This window comes from Monodon monoceros, unplaced genomic scaffold, assembly GCF_005190385.1.
Source record: "Monodon monoceros isolate NGI ecotype Baffin Bay Population unplaced genomic scaffold, NGI_Narwhal_1 Super_Scaffold_3, whole genome shotgun sequence".
NCBI classification, from domain to species: domain Eukaryota; kingdom Metazoa; phylum Chordata; class Mammalia; order Artiodactyla; family Monodontidae; genus Monodon; species Monodon monoceros.
In genome coordinates, this window is record NW_021703780.1 from 3,137,857 (window position 1) to 3,156,227 (window position 18,371).

Sequence of the window (18,371 nt, forward strand, 5' to 3'; positions counted from 1 at the left end):
CGTGCCCCGGGGCGTGAGCGCATGCCACCCCAGCCCCCAGTCAGGGGGGTCATGCGTGCTGCTGCCTGCCCCCCAGCACAGAGACCAGCACCAGCCCAGCTCCTGAGCGAGGATACCACTTTCTAAAAACAGGAGGGAAATGAATCAGCGTAATTAGGATGGAGAAGACAAGCTTCTCCCAGACAATATTTTAACCTGAAAGAAGTGGAGTGTGGTGATTTAATTAGGGAAATGCCAGAAACAAGGCACTTTGACTTAAGAGCGCTGACCTGCTAATGGATAGGCCTGGACAAGTTTGGGGACAAGAGCCAGACGCTCCAAAAGGGGCAAACGTGGCCTGAAAGGAGCGAGGTCCACGCACCCCTCACCCCCCCCCGCCCGCCATGCCAGCACGTCCATCTCCCTCTCGGAAGCAGCACAGGGAAGCTGCTTCTGCTGGGCTTCCTGGGCTCAAGTCCCAGCGCTACTACTCACTAGCTGTGTGACCTCTGGCAAGATACTCAACCTCTCTGTGCCTCAGTTTCCTCGTCTGCAAATGGGGATAATTACAGTACCTTGCACAGAACTGCTGTGGAAAGATTTAAGATAATATCAATACACTTCTAATATTGATATTAGATGCTTGCTTTTCCTGTGAAAGTCCAAATAGTCAATATTTTAGACTTTGCACGTCACAATAAATCACTTCTAGTGCTTATTAAACACACAATGTTCAGGGTTCCTTCCAAGATCTACTGGATGAGAATCTCTGGGTGCCGGGAGGGGCCCAGGAGTCTGTATTTTAACACCCTCCAGGTGCTCTCATGGATCTGATCTAGCTTTTGTGCTGACGTTCCTGACAAACAGGAATTCTATGGATCTGAAGTGTTCTGCTTCCTCAGAGGCCCAACCAATAGGTCCTGACAGACACAGACAACACAGCAGCTCTCTGCAGGTCCTGTTCGGGAGAGACAGGGGGCGAAGGCCAGCGCCCCCTGGCCAGGATGGCCGGCACCAAACCGCAGGCGGGCAAGGCTGTGTGCCCCGCGTGGTTCAGCCCTCAAGGTTCCCCCGAGGGGCGGGGCACACCCCCTCTGGGTTTGGCCTTGGCCATGTTCCTGGTCTAGCTGAGGACCGACCGCCACAGGAAGCTGGACAGCTGGCTGGGCAACGAAGGCACCAGGGGTGATGTGGGCTGACTCCCGGTCCCGGCGGGATGGGTGGCGGGTCCCCCAAGTCTGGCGGGGCTGTGGTTTGAAGGGAACACGTGCTCACCAGGCATCACGCCTTTGATGTCGCTCTCGGGGTTCATGCGGTTCTTCTGTGTGAAGCGCAGGATCAGCTTCTTTGCCGACGCAAACTGGTGGGTGGCCATGAGCCACCGCAGGGACTCTGGGAAGATCCTGCAAAGAGACAGGGAGTGGCTGAGGCTCTTCCCATCGGGTGAGGCATCAAGACACAGCTCTGTCGGGGGCTGGGAGCGTCCAGCCGGGCCGGACTGGGTACCCGTCTGTGAGCGGTGGAGGCTGGCGGGTGCTCAGGACTCTCTCTTGGCCCAAGCAGGCGAGAGAAGACCGTGGCCCTGGGTGTTTCTGGCTTTCTCTCAGAAAGTGTAGAAGTTGCAATGTTTAAAATGAGGCAGAAAGGAGCAGTATCCTCCCAGCTGTGTCAAGAAATCTGTGTATACTTTTCACCAGATGCTGGATTACTAAAACACGTTCCAGCAATTCATGGAAGGGCTGCTTTTGTGATATTTTGTCTCAAAAAACGAATGTTCATAGAATGATTTTAAGTTTAAAAAAAATGCCCCCCATCCTAGCAACCTGACAGGCACTTTCTGTTTTGAACATCTGGAGCCTGACTTTCCCAGGGCTCAACTGTAGAATTAGTTTCATCTTGCTGCTAACTGCCCAGAACGCCTCCCTGAGGTGGGTGATGGTTTTCCAGTGTAATGAGCGACAGACTCCTTGCTGGTTTGTTCGTGTTTAGGATGAAATACGGTGAGAAGTCCCGTTGGAAAAAAAACCCCAAACCAAACTAGTGTCTTATCAATGCGTTTTGTAATTTTACATTTATAACGAGATTTGCAAGTCCACCAAGGAGAACCATGTGCCTGTCTGGAGCAGTGGGTCAGCTTGCTTTTTCTGTAAAAGTCCAAATAGTGAATATTTTAGACTTTGCAGGTCACAAGGTCTCTTGAGAAAACAGCCACTGCCATGTGCCCAAGGATGGAGGCTGTGTTCCCTTGGGACCCGATTTTGAAGCAGGTGGCACCCCTGTGTGGGAGAAGCAAAAGCTGGAAGTCAAGGCTGGGGATGACAGCACAGCCTCTGCGGGCGCAGCGCTCCAGGCGTCCCTGTGTTTCATGTCAGTTACAGAGTGTCAAGGAATCGTGACTGATGATAAGAAGTTATCTTTGCTACTACCCGACACCTGCCCCACCAGCTCTGGGGAGCCTCTAATCAAAGTAAGGCAGAAGCTGCAAAAGCTCTCAGTGCTAAGTTTTTATTTCAGAGTCACATCACTAATGATGTAACGGCTGTCACTCCCTTACCTGTCTGAACAACAATCAAGTTTCTAAATGTTCATGATGTATTTTGCAGAAACAGCTGACTTCAGTGGTACGCTGGGATGGTCTGATCAGAGTGTTAATCTACGCTGGGAGACCTGGGTTGTCACCAAGAGTCAAAAAGCCACCGTCCCACGTGGCTGCACAAAGGTGCGGGCGAGCTGGGGGCCCACCCTGGTGAGGTACGGCCGGAGCATTAAGACGGGCTCAGAAAGTCTCATGTCCTTTCGCCCAGGAGCCCATATTGGAAAGCTGATAAAACACAGGTTTCAAACTGTAAGCACTGTTTTTTTTTTTAAAATAATAAAAGTTAATGTTTGCTTTACTAGCCTCTAGTTTTTATAATATTGAATATAATTCAAGCAAACAGAAACACAATATAACATAACAGACATCAATATTATATAGATATTAACATCTTGCCGTGTTTTATCGGATCTTTTCTTTATAATGAAATAATCTAACACAAATGCCCACCCCTATAGCTCTCACCTATGTTATCTCCATCCATCTTTCTGATTTATTTGGGTTTAGTGTCACTTTCTCATTTCTTAAGATAGACACATAGGTCATTAACATTAATTCTTCTTTTCTAATATATGCATTTCAGACTTCAAAATTTCACCTAAGTATCACTTTAGCAACATTTCACAAGTTTTGATAAGTAGTTCTTGCTGTGATTTGATTATAAATATTTTGTGATTTCTATCAGGATTTTTCCTTACCTATGGTAGCCAGTAAGACAGACAGACAGACATATCTCATATATATACATAACATTTCCAAACATACCGGTTTTGAGAGGGGGGTAGTGGTGGGGTTGCAATCTTGTTTCATTGACTTTTAATTTTATTTAGTCATTTTGAGAAAACACAGTCTCTGTTACTGCAAACTGGTACAACCAGAATCCTGGATCCAAGAGGAGGAAAGAGAAGGAGAGGAGAGAGGCAGGGCCCAGGGAGGGGAGGACCTGAGGTTATGGAGGAGCAGCAGCCCTCGGACCGGAATGAACCCGAGTAAAGAAACAGGTCTCTCCCAGGAGACCTGGGCACAGCGACCAGGGCTCTGTTAGCCACACGTCCTGTCTCTGCTGGCGGACAGCACTGCAGGCCGCTTCCTCCACGCCTGCCTGGGCTACACTCACCCTTCTGCACGTTTCCCATGAATTTACGTCTTTCCAGCTCATTATGTTGTAGTAACATTATCCCCACTTCACAGATGGGGAAACTCAAGCAAAGCACTCAAGGATGTGTTCCAGATTCCTGGGCGGTAAAATGCAGAGCTGGATTTGACCCCAGGCAGTCTGACTCAGGACCCCACATCCTTAACCCCGGGGGATGCAGCAAAGAAACCAACCCCGCGTGCGGAGACATCGCTCCCATGACTGGGGTTTGGGAGATACTGTTCCAGCGCCACCTCCTCAGCCCTTCCAGATGCCACAGTGCCCTCTGGGTATTTAAACCTGCTGCAAAGTCATAAAGAACTCGCTGAAATGTCAGCCTATGTGAAAGCCCAGAGATGGCGGTTCTAGCTTGGATACTGTGCAGCGTGGCCACATTATGGGAATTTAACGAAATGTCTGCTGACAGGCACATAATGTAGTAACACCATGAAAATTAAAAAACTGGCCAGTGGCCCAGGATCTGGCAGGAGTGTAGCTGAGCCTCAGAAATACCCAACATTTTCAACAAAAATAGAAGAGCACGGTAGGCAGCTGGAGCCCACGTCTGCTGGTGGACCCTCACGTGTGGATGCTAAGAAAAAGCGACCTTGAGGATGACCTCTGCGAACACAGTAATGTGCGTAAAAGCCACAGCGGCACCTCTAGGAGGGAGCTTTGCCGTTGCTGCCAGAAGCGGCGATGGCTACGGGGACAGGCACTGGTCCCCAGAGTGGGTGGAAAAACAGGAGTGTTTGAAAGCTGGAAGTATCTGGTCCTCTCAAGCGCACTGTGTGGCAGAACTATTATCACCCCTCTTCCACAGATGGGAAAACTGAGGCAGAGCAGGTTCAACTACGTTGCCCGGATTATGTAGCTATTAAAGGGGCAGAGCTGGATTTGAACTCGGGAGACTTTCAGGCTGTGATCCCTCCAAGCCAGGGGTTCAATGGCTCCAGGGCTTCTGCGGGAGGGTGTGGGCAAAACTAAAAGTCTCCTCTCGTCCAGTTCAAGTCCTGAGCCCCTGGCGGCAAGCGAGGGGCACAGGAAGGGCAAACGCAGAGCCCTGGGCAGAAGTCCCACCCCCTCCCTGAGGATGGTCACAGGTTGATGGACCTCTCGCCCCAAGGCACATGGTCCTGAGGCCTCCGAAATACATTCAGGATGGTTAGAAGGTCCAGGATCCCTCATTCACAATTCCAGAATCCAGAAGATTCTGAAACCTAAAACCTCTTCATTTAACTCACTTGGGAAAAGACCTGAACCCCCTGAGGCAGAACGCGACCTACTGGGTACGAGCGTCAGCCTCGGGCATCGCTCTCCTGAGATGCAGACACTTCCCTGCAGAAGTGTGAGCGTCCGGTGGACACGTCAGCATCCCCAGGGGCGGTGGCGGGGCTGCAGGTGGACAGTGCCACCCCTTCCCGGCAGCAGGCATGAGTCACAGGTGAGGAAGCTGTGCTTAAAGACTTCAGCCACGAAGTTAATTTTTAATCACAGATAAACCCATTCTCTACTTAAAAACTAAAAGATTCCAGAGAACTCCGCCTCCCTCCGCCAACGACCTGCCCCAGTCCTGGCGCCCCTGCACCGCCCTCCCCGCCCCGAGCTGACCCCTGCCCTGTGGGTGCGCATCCTTCCAACCACTGGAGCCCCGTTTATCTCAAGGTGCTCCCTCTGCTGTCACACTGCCCCTACCTTCAGTGGAAAATGCCTGTTACGCTCTCAGAAATCCCCTTCCTTCCAGGTGGGCACACAACTGCCCCCGTGGTGGTCCGGAGACCGTCACCCCAGGGGTGTGCACGGTGGTGTCCACCCCGAGATCCTGGGAGGAAGCCACGCTCACATCCTACCTGTGCACTGGGGACACCAAGGCAGGTCAGTCCTACCTGGGCCACCTCGTTTCCCAGCGCATCCCGAGAACATCCAAACTCCACCTGGATCTACAGGCCATGAACCCCGTGGCCTCAGTTATCCCACGAAAGCCAAGAACCAGAAATTTAAGGAAGAGGCTTTGACTGAACGCCAGGGAGGTCACAGAGGATGCACTGCAAACCCAGGCTTTCTTCAGAGGAGAACCCCCAGGCCTCACTCAGACAACCGAGTCCTGGGTCAGGAAGTCCCAGGTGGCGATGGGGGTCGGGGAGGCGGTGAGGGGCAGAGAGGCTGGGCAGGGGCAGCAGGAAACGCCCAACTGGGAAGGCACAGGCTTCCCGGCCTTGCCCGGGGGCATCAGACTGCACCCCACACCACAGACCCTGCTGCAGGATCACACTTCTGCAGCACACGCATGTCTGTTGACATGATGAAAACCCTTGAATCACTCACAGAAGAAGGCAGAGTCACACATCTGAACTTGAAGCCCAAGGGGGTCTCTGATTTGCACTTAGCCTTTCCCCGGTGGCACTGATTCAAAGGTCTGGGACCTGGCCTTCGAATCCCTAGGGCAGCGTCACTTTTCCCACTTCAGGCTTACAGTACTACTTAAAAAGCAGGAAAAAATATTTTAGAAAGATGCCCACCCTGGGGGATTCCCTGGTGGCGCAGTGGTTGAGAGTCCGCCTGCCGATGCAGGGGACGCGGGTTCGTGCCCCGGTCCGGGAAGATCCCACATGCCGTGGAGCGGCTGGGCCCGTGAGCCATGGCCACTGAGCCTGCGTGTCCAGAGCCTGTGCTCCGCAACTGGAGAGGCCACAACAGTGAGAGGCCCGCGTACTGCAAAAAAAAAAAAAAAAAAAAAGAAAAAAGAAAGAAAGATGCCCACCCTAAATAACTACAATAAAGTATCAATTCTTAAAGAATTATATGGAAAGTTTATTTATGTGGAACTACTTTTTCAATGGTACCAATGTAAATGATGTTACTGTATCAAGAGAGGAAGCTTTCCCTGTTTCCTTTCTTTTTCTTTAAAGGAAAAACCTTTCTTTAAAATAATTTATTTTTGGCTGTGTTGGGTCTTTGCTGTGTGCGGTCTTTCTCTAGTTGCGGCGAGCGGGGGCTATTCTTTGTTGCAGTGCACGGGCTTCTCATTGTGGTGGCTTCTCTTGTTGCGGAGCACGGACTCTAGGCGCGTGGGCTCAGTAGTTGTGGCTCGCGGGCTCTAGAGCGCAGGCTCAGTAGTTGCGGCGCACGGGCTTAGTTGCTCCGCGCATGTGGGATCTTCCCGGACCAGGGCTCGAACTCGTGTCCCCTGCATTGGCAGGCGGATTCCTAACCACTGTGCCACCAGGGAAGTCCTTTCCTTGTTTTCTGATCGATGCCCTTGGGTTGTTCCTCCAAGCTGAGCATCAGAAGCCATTCCAACAGGAGGACCCTGCCGGCTTCCCCTCCTTAGGCCTCTGACTCACCACATGCGTTCCAGACCTCGACGCTTTATGATTTAATAGTAACGTGTTGCTTCTGATCTGCTTTCCCATCTTTGTCTTACTTCCTGCCTTTCTGTTATCTGGCTCCGTCTCAAGTGCGTCTGACCTGCATTCCTGGATCTGTTCTACTAGCGTTGTATGGTCTCTCAGAAGAATCAGAAATTAAAATGCGATACTGCGATCCTTTCATAATACTATGAAGTTGATATTTTTTCCTTAACATTTAACAATAAAAGCAAGTATTCCTTCTACCCCACTGGAGGACCTGACACAGACGACGATTCCACGCAGGCTGCCTTCCAGCAAACCCATGTAACACCTGCGCTTGGCAATGCTCTACAGTCAAAGTATGTCTCTCTCTTCAAATCACCGAACTGGAACATTTACTCACAAAGTAAATATGGACAGGAAGTAAGGCTAACTGCTAACGCTCTTTGAAATTAATTTTACCCTCAAGTTGTCTTGTCTGTGTTTCTGATGTAGTTAGTTTTGGGTGACACACCTGTCGACAGGTATGCTCTCGTACTGGTGATGTGACATCACTGCACTGAACATGATCAGCCTGCCGGGGGAGAAACATGTAAATTAGTAAATGCCTTACAGGGAGCGTCTTCTATCAAACAGGTTAGAAAACATAGAGGGAAGGACATAAGTGAAGTTGGAGGAGCACAGCCATGAAAGGCTTTGCAGAGATGAAGTTTCCCTGAACGTGTGTGTGAAAAGAGTCTTAGACAGTTGTTCTAAGGGCGCTTTGATTTAAAGAGGTGATTCTAGCTGTTAATGCTTTGGGGTTATTACCAAGTATCAAACTTATGACATTCTGTAAAGATTTTCAAAATGAAAAAATTCAGAGACTAGAACTGAATTAAACACCAGTTGGGGGACTACCCTAAGTTTCTGATTCAAAAGCTCTTACAAAAATAGACACTTGGTTCCAGTGGCTAAGCTTTCAGTTGCATTTTTTTTTTAAACTTTAGTTCTGTTTGGTGTTAAAAAAAAAAAAAAGTAAGTAGTTTCAGTTCAGGCCAGAGCAAATGGATATGAATTAGCTCCTTTAAAAAAAGTCAAGTTCATGACTTGAGTTAGATTTAGTAAAGTAGGGAGAAGGGACAAGTATGAAATTAAAGAAAATTTGGCTCTTAGGATGGTTAAACCCTAAAGTCTTCCTAAGGCAAATCAACTCTTCTTGTAAATCTTTGTAGAACAAGGAATTCTTTCATAATTAAATGGCCACCGCACTAGCTTATCTGTCACATAAATTTGGAACACTGCATCTCTTGTTTTTCAAAATGATACACGCCTGAGCTCTAGAGTTCTTCCACTACAGCAAAATTGTGGAGGGACTATATCAGGAGGCCGGTTTATAGACCAGTTTCGTGACCTTGGGCAAGTCACCTAAACCTCCGGGCCTCTGTTTCCCCATCTGTAGAATGGGGTGGGCGTGGGGTGTGTGGAGTCACACCAAGGCCTCCCCCCAGCTCCAACATTCTCTCCCTAGTTTATTTCAAGGGGCTGATGGTAGCCGTGGCCCCTTCCGAAAGTTAAAAAACATGCTGCTCACGCAGTGCACTTGAACCAATATCCTAATGCTGCTCTAGGTGTTGCCAGGATGAACGGAGCTGGCTCCTAAAATGCCTTCGGAGCTGGCCTTTTAAAGGCTAAGCAACTCGGAATGTACAACAGTGTATAACGGCTGCGACCAATTTAAAATGTTCCTCAGTTCCCACTAGAAATGGGAACATTTGGAATTCATCTGGGTTGGTTTTTTCCACTTTCTCTCTCCTTCGACTCTCTTCCTTCTGCTTCTTTTACTAACTTATCCACGTGCAGAATGATCAGGCTGAAGACAGCATAGGGCACACAGGGCATTTAAAACGTAACATGGTAGGGGAATTAATTTGGCATTTTTGCAAATGATAAAAATAAAATGAGATGTTGAAAAGCAATTCGAGGAGATAAGTGGGCAGAAGGCCTTGTGTGGTTCTGCTTCTAACTGGAATTTTGTCGGCACCTCTGAATCAACAACCGGTTACAGGGGGCTCCACAGACCCTCCCCGGGGGCCCAGCTTCCCCCTACCTGTGGCTGCAGTATCGTCCCGACAGGATGATAACCGATAAACGCCACTCACCATTGGGGGGCCCCTGCTGGTCCTGCCCTGACCTCAGACCCGGCTCCGGAACCTGGCCCCTCTCTCTCTGTCCATCCACATGGACTTCTGCCAGCTGCCAGCCGGGCAAACACTTGGCAGCTCTCACTAGACACCTGTCACCAGGCGGCCATTTCCCCAATTTCTGCCAGCGGCCAACAGCTCGACCTCACTGCTCCCGCCACACGCACACACGCGTGCACACTTGAACACACAGGCTTGCACGCACGCTGCCTGAACCCTGCCTGGTCTCGAGGCCCAGAGATCCTCAAGCTGGCCTTAAGCGACCCCCAGCCTCCCAGGGGTGGGCAGGGGACTGGGGTGGAACATTGGAGCACGTGTCAGGCACGGGGTCCGCGTGGACCACGGTGTGGCTCTGGGGTCAGTGACGCTGGCCTTCAGAGCGGAGACCAGACCCTGTGGGAGCGCCTCTCTCCGCATCTACTTGGAAACATTTCAGTTGACTGCAGGGGTTCCTAGTACTTTACATAATCTCTGCCCACTCAGAAGGCAAAAATGGGGTTGCCTCTGGCCGCCAATTTAGAGAACATTTTGATCTCACTTTTAATTGCTCATATCCTATGCTTATGACTGACATACGGGCTATCATTTTTATGTCTATGTTTGCCTTTGTCAGTACTACCTAGTCTTCCCCCATCTAGATAACTTGTAGACAAACAGGATTTGGCTAAAAAAATTTTTTTTGCTCTAAGTTTCCTGAAACTCTCCCCAAATGAACTATCTGATAACCTGTACAAATAATTACTGCAGATTCATTCAAGCTCCCAGAGGCTACACGCCTTTTATGACTCACTTCTCACTTCTTCCGCTTCCTGGAAGGAAAACATCGTCCTGTGAGGCTTAGCCTTTGGTGATGGTGTAACTGATTCCAGTCTCCCTCCTGGTGTGCAGGGCGCCCTGCGGCCCTTGTTTTGCCTGTTTGCATAGTGTTATTTTGACCCCGTACTGAAATAAAACTGTTTTTGATGGAGGAAAGTGTTTTGTCCCTCAAGTGCATAGGCGAGAGACAAAGGCCGGCAGCCGCAGGGATGCACGTATATACTCGTCCTCACGCTGGCTCTGGAGTGGCCTCTACCGGCTTTGACCTCGGACCAGTGCTGGTACCAATCTCTGTGCCTCGATTTCTCCATGCGCCGTGGAACCTCCTTCAGAGGGCCTGACTCAGAGCAAACCCTCAAGAAACGTTAAAAATTAGTCTTATTTTGGCCAGAATATTTCCGATGCTATTTAAAAGAGCCAAGTAACGTTTAGGAGCGCTTATCTATTGGAATTGTTAGTAATTTTTTTTTTCTGGATATTTATCTGACATGAGGCCCCTTCAATGTTTTATTGGCTTGGCCAAAAAGTTCGTGTGGGTTTTTCCATAACATCTTAACAGAAAAAAACCGAACGAACTTTTTGGCCAACCCAATACAATGGCTTGTTTCTTGAAATTTTTAAAATTAAGGTCGCTTTTAGCACATAGCATTTTCCCAAGGGTTTTAATTGTCTCTCCTCTACCGGTGAGTCCCGAGGTCAGCCCAATCGAACGTCCTGGGTTTCAAGGTTTATCTCCCATTTGAGGAATGGATACCGTTGCTTATTCTCCAGTGTTACCAGCGCAGCTTGATCTTTCTCTAACTTCCTTATTATTCCCACGTTCATTTTCTTCTTCTCGTTCTCCCGAACGTTTCCCACGATCACGCTGACTGCCAACAGCACTCAGTTAATAATTCAGCATCTTCACACGTTTTGAAACTTCGAGGCAGTTCACGCAACACACACACCAGGTAAGTCTCAGGTGAGACCCTGTCCTACCCAGGGACTTGGCTGGCAGTCTGGGGAATGTGAAGGAAAACCGCACCCAGGCTCCCTGCAGGGGTGAGGGACACACAGGTAAGCAAGGTGGGACCTTTCCCTCCCAGCAACTTCCATCACGGGCCACAGCTGACGACTCCCAGACATACATGCATGTGGGTTTATGTTCTCACAGTGCAGATAAAAATCACTGGACTCAGTACTGAGGGTTTTTTGTCTTCGTCTGTCAGTTCCAGGAATGCCTATGACTTCTGCCGTCTGCCGTCTGAGGTGACTCACGGTGGGGCTGGACTGGACAGCTAGGTCCCGTGTGGCATCTCACAGACCCTCAAGGACGGCAACTGTGTCACGTCCTTGCAGAACCAAGAACCGCTTCTTTTAAGAAGGGTGTGTTACCCCAGCCAACCCACATCTCCTTTCACTCTTGACAACATCTTTCACTTTATTGGAAGTGGACCAGGTCCCGTATCCCATAAGCAGATATCTGGCTTTTCCTTCTCACTGGGCAGCCTGGTGTACAACAGCCCTCTGGGACCTGAGCCATCACCAGCACCCCTGGAAGGCTTCTTAAACTGCCCGCAGACACTGTGACTCAGTCAGCCTGGGGTGGGGTCTGAGCCCTGGTGTTGCTAACAAGTTCCCAGGTGGTGGTGGTGGTGGTGACGCTGGCCCGGTGGCCACACTCTGAGAACCACTGACATTCAGAAACCAGTTTTTAATGACTTGCCACACCTGTGTCTTTGGTGCAGCTTTTTGATGTCCTGGTTTCCCCAGCTAAAAACAGGAATAATCCCACCAACCACCAGCTTGTACCTAATCCGAAAATATCAGGTTGATACAGCCTCGCACACAGAAACCTGCAGCTGATCTCGGGAAAAGCGGGTCCTGAAAACTTTAAGATGTGTTCAAATCGCCATACCTGACAGTGCACCTGCCTCGAAGGAGGCACGTGAGGTGGCCCTCCTTGGTGAGCTGCTCCACCAGGCAGGGGCGTGGGCACGTGGCACCCGACACCTGGCAGACGCTGCCTGGGGAGAGGCCTTGGTGTCGCGACCGTGCCCAGCACATGCCAGGCCCAAAGCAGGCATGCACGTGCTCGTCCTCACAAACTATCACAGGTACTCGGCACCAACAGTGATGCTCTAAGGCAGGTGACGGCACGCACCGGCGTTTCGGGAGGGTGGCCGGAACATCTCCATCACGTCCCGGAAATGCCTCCCAAGCCCGGGCCGTTTGCCCTCTTACCCACCTGTGCCCCAGCAGATCCACAAACGAGACCTCCCAGGGCTACCTGCAGAACAGACCTGGAACCAGACCCCGTCAGGTGACCCTCACCAGTGCTGCATCGGCACCCGCCCTGCCCTGCGGCCACTCCCACAGCAGACAGAGCGAGGCTCCCAGGGCACAGCCCTGCCCCGCTTCGGCCGCTGGCGTGTTTTCAGGTGGCAGAGGAAGCTCGGCACCCAAGGCCCCCCACGTCTGACCCACCTCTGTGTCCAAGATCATCTTCCGCCCCAACCAGCCACTCGGGCTCTGGCCACACTGACCACCGCCTTCCTCTTCCACAAAAAGCCAAGCGGAGCCAGCTTTTACCCTGGCTGTCACCGTGTGCCGGCCATGTAGTCTCAGCCCAAAAGTCACTTCCTCAGAGACCCCGACCCCACCTGTTCCTCTGCATCCCGCTGCTTTATTCCATTTCTTCCTAGTGCCGGTTATTTGAAAGCATGTTATTGGCTGACTTACGATTTATGGGCTGTGGGCCCCCCATCAGCTCATCAAGTACGTCTCAGTGGGCAGAAGTTCGGTGACGTGCACGGCAGTTTCCAGAATCCGTCGTGTCTAGAACGGCACGCGATGTGCCTAAGTGGTAACTACTCATAATAAATGAGGTGAATCCACTTCCGGCACGCGGTGTGCCTAGGTGGTAACTACTCATAATAAATGAGGTGAATTCACTTCTCTTTCAGACTGGTCTGTTTTGTAGAATTCCTGAGATGCAAACTCCCTGAAGTATAGTTTTTGCCCGTGGTAATGGGTCCCCTGGGCTCGGTGAGCTCATCCTTGGTGAGAATTCTCTTCCACGTGAGTCTCGGCTCCAGTGATGCCCCACAGAGGTTTCATTTCTGACCCTGAGGTTCCAGCGAGCTCCCCTGGTTCTTCTGTCAGCCTTGGAGAGCAGTTGGAATTTGGAAAGGAACATGTAGCCATGTGTGGTGCAGACTCCAAGGCGCTGATGTCTTGAGGGTGAGTCCTTCCCGCCCACGGCCCGGGGCAGTTGTCCAGCTTTGGAGCTGAGGCCCTGTGCTGCGCAGAGATCTGTTATCACTGATGCTCTGAGGCCCGGCTTCGTCCCGGGGGCTCAGTTCTAAGTGCAGAAGCGGCCTGAGATCTCAGCCCCGGGCCCCGCGCAGGGTTAACCCAGGCCCCTGGGCCCCTTTCTGGTTCAGCTGCCCTGTGGTGCCCTCTGCGTCACTCCAGCGTGAATGCTGTCCTGGGTCTCTGCCCCAGCACCCCCTTTCCTGTGCTGGAGGTCAGCGCTGTGTCCGTATTTGGTTAATGTCACCTCTTACCTGGTGTGTCTCGATGCTCCCAGCTTCCATGCGGACCAGAAGATCCTTCACCTGCACCCTTTCCTTTGTGCTCCTGACCTGACCCTGCGTCCCGGGGACTTCATGTCGTGTGTTCTGCTTTATGGCCCTGTTAACACACCTGTTCCTCAGGCCTGCTCCAAAGCACCAAGCAGGCTGCCGGGCACCCAGGGCACATGCGATAAATACTTGCTCTTAAAGTAAAGAGTGACTTTCAACATTTTGTCACCAATAGCCGGTCGTGCTGGCCGCTGCAGCTCACTGCCCTCCCCAGAGGCCAGTTCATCCTGTCAAACCACAGAGGCTTCTGCGAGAAATCTTCTACCGTAGTAGAGGGGAGGAAGGGTGGTCATTAGGGGGCGAGAAAGAGGGGGCACCTCAATGGCCTTTAAAAGCCAGTGATGCCCCTGGAGCCACTCACGACTACAGGCAGAGGTGGGACACATCTCTTACCGCCGATTCCCTCGACTGGCCCCAGATACACCCAGGCTTCCACACTGGGAAGGCGGGGATACAGTAACAGTAAGAGCAGTAGCTGATCTCTGCAAGCGCTACTGCAGGCCAGACATGCGTCAGGGGCCTTACGTAATAACACAAGGGACAAGTACACGGGTGGGTGGAGCAGGTCTGCCCCATACTGGGGTGCCTGGTGCCTGCGGACGCTGTCCATCTGTCTGTCCACACACACTTCTCACTTACCAGAGTACCCTGGGTACCCTTTTCACCGTAAAGTCATATTTTTACATTTGTGTGTTTCAAAGAATTATTATGTTTTACAATGGATTTAAATAAATGAACATTTTTACCTTGCCTAACACTAAACCTTGATATATTTTTAAAATTTAAAATAAAAAAATAAGATAAACAAAACCCCTAATGCTTTCCCACATGGGCCAGGCCCCCAAACCTGCTCCAGGAAACCCTTCTCTGCCTTTTCTCTCTGTCAGGTTTCCTCCTACCTGGGACAGGTGGGAGCAGAGCCTGGGCTGAGCCTCAAAGCCTGGAGGTGATGGAGACAACGCTGCCTATCCTTACAGGTGTGTGAGTCTCCAAGAGGCTGTGTCTCCAGGGGCCGGCAGACAGCACCACTGCCCTTGGGCGCAGTGAAGCCCAGGAAGCCAGAAGAGTGGGGTGGGGGGATTCCTGACTGCAGAGCTGGAGACAGCACAACTCCGGACTCAAGGGTCAGCTAGGTGTCCTCAGCTTTGCCATCTGTACAATGGGGCCATGAAATGCCCAGACCGAAAGATCCACTATTAATACAGTGCTTGCCATTTGCCTCTGACACAAACACGATACAAACAAGTGTTAAATAAGGAAATGTCCTGAAATTCCAAACCAAGCAAAGCCCAGCTCTGGACGCAGCAAGGGAAGGACTGGGAAGAGCCTCCTCAGGGATATGAGGATGGGCTGCCCACTCCATCCTGCTTTGGGGAACGACTTCGTTCTTTGCCTCTTAAGACCCTGCAGGAAAGAGCAGGATGTCCCCAAACACGCGGGCTCCTGCGGAACAGGTGCCGTCCAGCCTCGGGTGGGGACGCTTTTCCTGGCAGGTGGCCTTTTTCTCATCTGTCCTTGTAGCCTCCCCACCACTGCCGAGGCTCTGAGGACACTGTGAGCGAGAACCCGGCTCTTGAGCAAAAGACACGTGAGTCTGGCTCATGTGATTTCTCTGCTGGGGGGTCTGCTGCCAGGGTGAGGGCGGGGCCAGCCTGTTAAGCTGCAAGGTCGCGCTTTCTTCCCCTCCCCCGCACCTTAGGAAAGGAAGCCCCGTTAATAGCCGTGTCCGCTAGGGCGAGCACTTAAAGCTAAGACACAACTGACTTCTGGCCACAAATCGGGTTTTCATTAGTGACTAAATAACACAAACACAGTGCAGCGGGTAAAACCTCCTCTCCAGTACCTTGTACCCAGTGTGGGCTGGCGGGAGAGTCTGGCACAGAATGGGGATGGGAGGGAAGGAAAGAAAGAAAAGAGGTTTTTACAGAAAGGGTACAACGCTCATTTTTCGGGTAAACATCTCTCTATCCGAGAGCGGTGTTTTTCAACCTTGGCTAAACATTAATCCCCTGAGGAGTTTAAAAGCATCTTCTTGCCCAGGTCATACCCCCAGGCCAGGCCAGTGTGTTCAGTTGTTTTTTCCCTAAAGTCAGCAAGTCAAACATTAAAAGTTACACACAGTTCTAAAAGGCCTAGTGGGCTCGTCCAGAGCAGGGGTGGACAAACTTCTTCTGCAAAGGACCAGAGACTCAATGTTCTCGGCTTTGTAGGGCCACAGCGTCTTGGTCGTATCTGCTCAGCTCTGCCATCGTGGCATGAAAGTGGTCACAGATGATACATGTGGAAACACGTGAGCACAGCCGTGTCCCAACAAAACTTTATTTACAGAAACGGACAGTGGGCCAGAGTTGGCCCGCGGGCCGGCGTTTGCCCATCCCTAGCCCAGAGGAGACAGGGGACAGTGGCTCTGCTAAATCTCTCCTGAACACCTCCAAACACATTTCCCCTCCCAACACGAGACCCCGCCCTTTGCAAACCCAGTCATGAAAAGTCATGTCGAACACCCAGCAAGCGTGTGTTCAGCCAGACCGTGGAGGGTAGGTGGCTGGAGCCGGGCAGGGGCGCCTAGGCCTCGCCCCACTCCTCCGTCTACTTCTGTGTATGTCAGAACGTTTGCCAAGATGAAACGTTTAGAAGAGGAAATTTTTTTAAAAAGAGAGGAAAATTCCCTCATTAAAAATGCCACAAGCTGAAACTGGCGGGACGTCTGGGGACCGCGGGGCCCGAGCCAGGGCGCGGCCCTGGGACGCGACGCGGGTGGCCGGGGGTGGCAGGGAGGGTACTCACGGCCAGTAGAGCAGCATGGGCAGGAAGGGGCAAATGATGAGGGCCTGCAGCACCTGCCAGTCCCGGCACAGGGCGGCCAGCCCGGGCATGAGGAGCTGCCCCGCCGTGGCCACGAAGCTCGCCACCATTGTGATCAGGAACCGCTTTCCCGGGGGGCAGAGCTCTATGCCTGGAACACAGAAGGGACAAGAGAGCCGTGAGCGCCGGGCCAGCATGCTTCCCATCTGGCCAAGGGCTGCAAGGTGGTGCGTCAAGGCTGAGATGCTCGTTGGTGCAGCTGGACGAGCTGAGGCTCCCCCTGCAAAGGGAGGGAGATCGTTGCTCAGGGTCACAGAGCAAGTCGTGGCCGAAGAACGCTGTGATGGAGAGCGGCCGGCCCAGGAACTAGGAGACGCTGCCTCGCGGGGAGACAGAGCACGTGTGTCACACGTGGCCCCCATACCTTCTGCTCTCTCGGCGTCTCTGAGCTCCCTCTGCCGCCCTTCCTTCCGTCTCCGCTGCTGGACCACGCGGCCCTCCCAACCTCCGCACAGGGCACAGGAAGCCCAGCCCAGCTCCCCCCGCCTCACCACCCCTCCTTCCGTCCCACTGCTCCCCGAGCTCTGAGTTCCAGGCAACCCACTCACATGTGAGACCAAGACAGGTCAGTCGCACCCAACCCATCTTCTGAACAAGACAGAAGCCAAACCATGAAGCAGACTGGATCACGTAGGGCGGATATCACCCAAGCCCCCCCTCCCTCTCAGAATTCTGCTGCCCCCGTGACCTGGGCATCCCACGCACCCCCTTCAGATGACGGCTCTGCCAGTAGGGGCAGGTCTGATTCACCTTCATAGCTGCAAAAACACCGGTGTCTGCCTTCAATAAATGTCAAGGACACGGTTCCCCCTGTTTGCAAGAATCTATGCTCTTAATTTGACCTTGCGCAAAAAAAGATGGTCACAAAACCTTAAATTGTAGCACCCAAGTGACAACCAGTGCACACCCACTACATGAATTCCTGTAATAAAAGTCCCCAATACTAGAAAACGCATCTGGGTTTTATATATTTTCCCCCTATAGAGCCTGTCATTTGTTTGCTATTCTTCCTCAACAATTTGCAGGATTCCCTAAAGCTTGCTTTTTTTTTCATTTTTTTTAAAAAAAAGCGTAGTTAAAATGATTTTTTTAAAAAAGAATTAGACCCTCAGGAGGGAATACTTCTCACATCTCTGTATCCAGAGACTGTTCGTAGATCAGTGGCTACAGCCCATCTGCTGGTTGTCCAGAGGCCAGAGCAGAGGTCAGAGGTCAAAAGGCAGTAAGAAGGGAAGCAGATGAGAGGGGGCGGAACAGGCAGGTTACATCTGGCCACAGGATGGAATCGGCATTAACAAGGATCACGCACTACGCCAGCCAACAGCTACACCAGCTCATCTGTAAGGAAGAAATAACAGTCGCCCGCATCTCCACCCCTGCCCTGCCGCAGACAAGCAGGTCAGCATCCCAGCCACCTGTGCGTGACAGAGAAACCTGGCCTTGCTAATAAAGAACTTCTGCTATTTAATTAAGAAAATAGGACCAAACGGTTCTCTCCCGGCCATTTACTGTGCTGCTGTTCCTTTCAGCGCCCAGGCCAGGTTCACGTAAAGGATCACTTCCTAGCGGGGCTCGGGTATTTACCCCACATCTGGCGTTCCTTTTTTTCTTCTTAACTTTTTATTTTATTTTGGAGTGTAGCCGATTAACAATGCTGTGATAGTGTCAGGTGCACAGCAAAGGGACCCAGACATACATATACATGTACCCATTCTCCCCCAGACTCCCCTCCCATCCAGGCTGCCACGTAACATTGAGCAGAGCTCCCTGTGCTATACAGTAGGTCCTTGTTGGTTATCCGTTTTAAATATAGTCGATCCC

General features: G+C 51.6%; 1 protein-coding gene across 1 annotated transcript in view; it reads right to left on the bottom strand.

Moving 5' to 3' along the window:
- The window catches only part of SLC22A23 (solute carrier family 22 member 23), a 106,452-nt gene that overhangs the window by 20,682 nt on the left and 67,399 nt on the right, over window positions 1–18,371 (bottom strand). Inside the window, exons 3-4 of the mRNA XM_029242436.1 lie at window positions 16,473–16,641; window positions 1,255–1,382 (exon numbers count right to left, since the gene is read on the bottom strand). Of these exons, the coding sequence (XP_029098269.1) occupies window positions 1,255–1,382; window positions 16,473–16,641 (297 nt within the window). The remainder of the gene's footprint in view (window positions 1–1,254; window positions 1,383–16,472; window positions 16,642–18,371) is intronic.